Below are 5,522 nucleotides of genomic sequence, written 5' to 3'. Positions count from 1 at the left end.
ATGCTTTTGAGTTGTGGTGCTGGCGGAGAATGATGAAAGTACCATGGACTGCTAAAAGAACTAACAGATCTGTCCTGGAGGAAGTGCAGCCAGAATGCTCTTTGGAAGCAAGAATGGCCAAACTTCGTCTCACCTCTTTTGGTCATGTTGTAAGAAGAGACTATTCCCTGGAGAAGGATGTCATGCTTGGTAGGGTGGAGGGTCGACAAAAGAGGGGGAGGCCTTCAACGAGATGGATTGACACGGTGGGTGGCTGCGATGATGGGCTCAAGTATAGCAGGGATTGTGGGACTGGCGCGGGATCGGGCAGTGTTTCATTCTGCTGTGCATGAGGTCGCTATGAGTCGGAAATGACTCGACAGCACTTAACAACATAACAACATTTTACACAGTAATAAAAGAAAATTGATGAACCACAGTGACAAACAAAGTTTCCAATATAATATTGTGTTAGAAAAGGGAGTCACAAAACAATCTAAAATCTGCTATCCCATTAAATAAGGTTCAAAACCAGACACAACTATAGTGAGAAAAATTGTGTTACTTTTGTGAAGGAGAGAATTGAAGAAATTAGAAGAGTTCATAGTAGGGATGTCTGGGAGACTGAATACATTCTACTTCTTGACCTGATGGTGGTTACATGATTGTTGACTTTATTATTATTCATTTGGCAATATATTGATATTTTTTTCTATTTTTTTGTTTATGCACTTAGAGAAGAGCTATAGAGCTTTAAAATTACCAGTAAAGGCTGTAACAATCTATAAATCTCTGTTAAAAAAAAAAAAAAAAGGAACTATGAAAAAAGTTCTATTTAAGTCTTACTTAAGTAAAGCTTATTAGAAGTTTCACCAACTGAGGTAGGACAATTTATTTAAAATTCTCACATTTTTGATACATTGGGATCAGTTTAAGTGCATTTAATTGGAAATGTTTGGCATATTCTTAACATATAATATTTATTATTTTTAAGTAAACAAAAATTACATACAAGAATGAGAATGTTTCCTTTATTTAGATACCTGTTTGGATCTCTGATTTTAAATTCACTAATCAGAAAATTATGATTGAATATTTAAAAAAAAAAAAAAAAAAACTTTTTTCTCAAAGATATGTACAGACCTCAAATTCTAGATCATTATGGATAGTTTATTTAGAACTTGCTTAAAAGTTCAGTAAAATTGTTTTGCAATATTCCCATTGCTTACTTATAAGACCAATATGTTTTCAGGTTTAAATCAAAGCAATTTCAAAGACCTGGACTAATATAAATTTGTACTTACTTTAAAATTATATTTACAATATTTTCAGAAATTCAACCACAAGTCTTAGAGGGTTTTACAGAATTGTATTAAATGAATTAGAAATCTGAATGTACTATTGCTATTGACTATAGTAAATGCATTCTTCATTTAAATGATTAAATCAGGGCTGAGATGGCACTTTATTTCCAATTGTGGTAACAGCAAGCTGGAGGACTGACTGGACCCCTCAAGCATTATTTCCCTTTGCCCTTCTAGATTTCCTTCCATTTGGCCTCCCTTCGCTTTCTTGGAAAGACTGGTCCAGGTGTGTTTTCAGATTTGACTCAATCCTATAGCTGGTAGGTGCCAAAGAATCTAAGTACTTACTCTAGAAATTGTATCATTAAAAATGCATTTGTGGATAAAGAAAGAATATTGGTAACAGATCCAAAACTTTCTAATAAATCCAGTAGATTTTAGTAATGAATGGTGTAAAATGGGCCCAATGAAAATAAATTATTTTCTTTTTTTCTCTTTCCTGTTTGACTTCTAGGAGAATCAGGATTTTGGAATTTGGGAATCTGGTGGGAATCTTAAATATATGGTTGTAAACAAATACATTAATTCAAAAGATATTAACTAAATATTTGCATACATACGATAATAACGATACAGATTGATAGAGGAATGATGCAGTCAGGGCGTAATTCAAAGCTTTCTCAAAGGAAAAAATAATAATAATAATTGGCAGAAACACTGAAGGAAGACTGACAGAAGTTCTGGCATCTGAACTTTCTATTGATGAATATGCAGGATTTGGAGAAAGAAAACATATCAAAAGGGAACAAAATCTTTAGGTAGAAACTCAGGCATGAGTTGTTGGGAGGAAATAAAAAGCATTACATGCAACAACTAACAGTTTGGAGTTGGAAAGACTTGTGAGGAAAACTATAGAAACAGTGGAAGCTGGAGCTAGACGTGGACATGGAGTAAGAAACCTGGATTCTACCTTGTAGCAGAAGACAGTCTTTAAAAGCTTTTGGAATTTGGTGGAGGCTGAGGATGTGTAAGGAGTTGCCATGAATCAGGGGCTGCTTGATGGCACCTAACAATGACAGAGGCTTAAAGAAAATATTGTATGGTGGCAATGTATACAATAGGCAAAAGGTTAATTTTCTGCCATAGATGATTGCTGGCTGTTAGATTAAGCAATCCCAGGGGCCTGTGTTTGGAAATTGGAAGCCTCAATCCCAATGTCAGTTATTAGGAACTAGTAAATAAGTGTTCTCCATCAAGAGTGTAAGGCCCATTCATATCAGAGTTTAAGGTGACACAGCTACCTGTGAATGAGACTACAGAGAATGTTTGTCATCATCCTTATTGGCATAATTGTAAGAGCCCTTATAGAATCAACATGCAAACATGTTGGAAATGATCATTTAAAAACAGTTTAAAAAGACTAATTTTAAAATATTTATCAAAAAAATTCTCAAAATGTATAAGGCATTCCTATATATCAAGGACCTTACAGATTAATCTCTGTCTCTTCTATTTTACAATGTAAAATTACTCAAATCATTATTATTCCTTGACATCAGTTTTCCTGTATTTTAATTCAGGCTAATATGTTTATCAACTCTCAGTCTCTAAATGACATTAGTGAACACATATTTTAAAACAAGTCACTATAAAATTGTAATAAAGAATACCATTATTATGATTAGAAGTTAAAGTAATGCAATCTTGCTTCATTTTTTTGAGTAGCAAAAAGATTGAAATAACTTTTCTTTTTTTTCAAAATGCATTTGCTTAATACTTGTTGTTGTTGTTGTTGTTATGTTCCCTCGAGTCGGACCCGACTCATAGCAACCCCTCCTTGGGTTTCCGAGGCAGTATCACTAGAGAAACAGATTGCCCATCTTCCTTCCGAGGAGTGTTTAATCCTAGTAGGAACTAAATAATTATCTGCTTATATTAACTAACTCAATCACTTAATGTCTTTAAAACATGACTAACATAGCTAACACATGCATTATGTGTATTTTTCTTTAACATATAACATTTTAGTACATTAAATATTTATATATATAATGTCATTAATTTATATATAATTTCTTTTGTAAAAATGTTTCATTTTACTAGAGTTGATTATATACTTAGTAATCACGGTCAGATTTCTTTTCTCAATTTGGTAACGGTTCAGTTTTCAAACTATTTATCAAGTGAATTAGGCAATGGGATATGTATTAAGAATATAGAAATGAATCCCAAGAATTCTTTCTCTTAATAAACCCTCAAGCAAACAATTGGGAGTTAGTTACATCATGTCCAATAGTCCAGGAAAATAATGTTACAGTTTGCTACTATGCAAACCTCTAGTCAGCCACTCTAGTGTCTATTCTCAGTTCCCTCAAAATATACATTCTTGGTCCTACACATTTTAATTTGTAGCTAATCAGTTTACTGTGGAATAGCCATTATTTTAGGCCCTTTATTTATATTAATTTATATATTTCTTTTGATAACCCTATGAATTAGACACTATTGATATTCCTGTTTTTCAGAGAGTTTCAATAAATTGCTGAAGGTCACACTACTATATATTTCCAGAATGAGGAAAAAGCTCTGGTAGTGAGTTCTTAAGCGATGTATATATTGTCTCTTGATTATATTTAAGGTTGCTTACTAAGGTTGAATTCCTGCTAAACATCAACTACATAAGAAACTGTGTGAAATTATTTGGGAAATATCAGTTAAAGGAGGATGGTCTACTGAGAATTTCCCCAAGATTAGAAGGTCCTGAAGGTAGGACCTGGTCTCCTATGTCATTGCCTATTCCCAGAATGCCACTGAATATGAATTATAATTGGATTGGTTAGCAATTGGAGATAGATGCAGTCATGGAAAGAATGCCCATCATGACCCAAAGAGAGTTAAGCCTCCAGTATCCAGTGGTTAAACCAATCATAGGTTGGGACACAACACTTCTAGATCACTAAACCAAAGTCACTGCTGTGGGGTCAATTCTGACTCATAGCGGCCCCTCCTTGGATTTCTGAGGCAGTATCTCTATGGTAGTAGATTGCTCAGTCTTCCTTTCAAGGAGTAGCTGGTGGGTTTAAAACACAACCTTCTGACCACTGTTTCAGAAAGGTAGCTTACCTCTGGAAGGAGAATAGCTCTAACTCCTCTGGTTTACTTCCTAGTTCTTTCCTGTCTCCTGTTAATTTTACCCTCAATCTTTTAATTGTTAAATAGCCACAGAGAGCATCACCTACTCAGGCAAATCCCTTGAGCTATGTAGAAAAGGGCACGAGATGACACAGTACTGAGTGATCTGGATAACCTGCTACTCTAAGTCAGTTATAGTGCATCTCATAACAGACTGTGTACCTTGGGTAGTGAGAGTGGAGACAGAACTCACCTGTGGCAAAGACGACATTTCTTGAGACCAGGCGGTGCTCCACAATGGAGAATTGTGGGAGCTCTATTCGTTCCACTCCAGTGACAGCCTTGTCCCCACCTCTCCAATAAAACTCAATGTCATCTGTGGTATAGCCATCTGCCAGGAGAGAGAAGCAGGAACAAGGGGACAGTAGCATCATCACTGTGTGTCATTGCAAGGCTAAAGAAACTGGTGCCTGTGAAACAGAACTATTATATTTTTATGCAAACCATGCACACATGATTTTTTTTTTTTTGAAACTGCACAACCTCTTCAAGCATTAAGTTTCTTATGTGCATGATGTGCATTATATGCATGTGTATGTTATTCATGTGGGTGTGTTATATGCTGAAAAATATGGTAACAGCTTTCTTATACATAAAGTAGATTTGCTTAATGCATTTTTCTAACAGAAAACCAGTCATTGAAGCAATAACTTTCAAATATCCATTTACCTCGGCTGCTTGCTTGGTACTGAGCTGGTGTTGAAAAGTCAAGGGCATGTAAAACTTGATATAGAGTTTGCCTGGACATAATGCAGAAATGGGGTCACCATGAGTCAAAGCTGAGTCAACTCAATGGCAACTTTTTTTTAACAGCAGTGGAGAAGATGATTGCATGTGAACAAGAGGGTTCTAGTATGAGGAATTCTGAAATAACAATTAGCTTCAAAAATTATTGAAAAATTGGGCCTATAAGTTCATGTGAATGATCAGAATTCCCAGGTGTATAGTAGAGCTGAGAAGGGGCAAGGTTATGGTCATTACTTGGTCACAGCCAGCTACCCAGAGGGACCGAGTAGTTGATCCTGCGGGCTTGGGACCATAGTCGCA

General features: G+C 35.5%; 1 protein-coding gene across 1 annotated transcript in view; it reads right to left on the bottom strand.

Annotated features, from left to right (window-relative positions):
- GABRB3 (gamma-aminobutyric acid type A receptor subunit beta3) overlaps positions 1 to 5,522 on the bottom strand; it is a 502,491-nt gene that overhangs the window by 65,164 nt on the left and 431,805 nt on the right. The window contains exon 6 of the mRNA XM_007945974.2: positions 4,669 to 4,806. Within this exon, the coding sequence (XP_007944165.1) occupies positions 4,669 to 4,806 (138 nt within the window). The remainder of the gene's footprint in view (positions 1 to 4,668; positions 4,807 to 5,522) is intronic.

Source organism: Orycteropus afer, unplaced genomic scaffold (assembly GCF_000298275.1).
Source record: "Orycteropus afer afer isolate SDZICR_OR568_19922 unplaced genomic scaffold, OryAfe1.0 scaffold00146, whole genome shotgun sequence".
In the NCBI taxonomy this organism is placed as follows: Eukaryota; Metazoa; Chordata; class Mammalia; order Tubulidentata; family Orycteropodidae; genus Orycteropus; species Orycteropus afer.
This window is presented reverse-complemented; position numbering and strand designations above follow the sequence as displayed.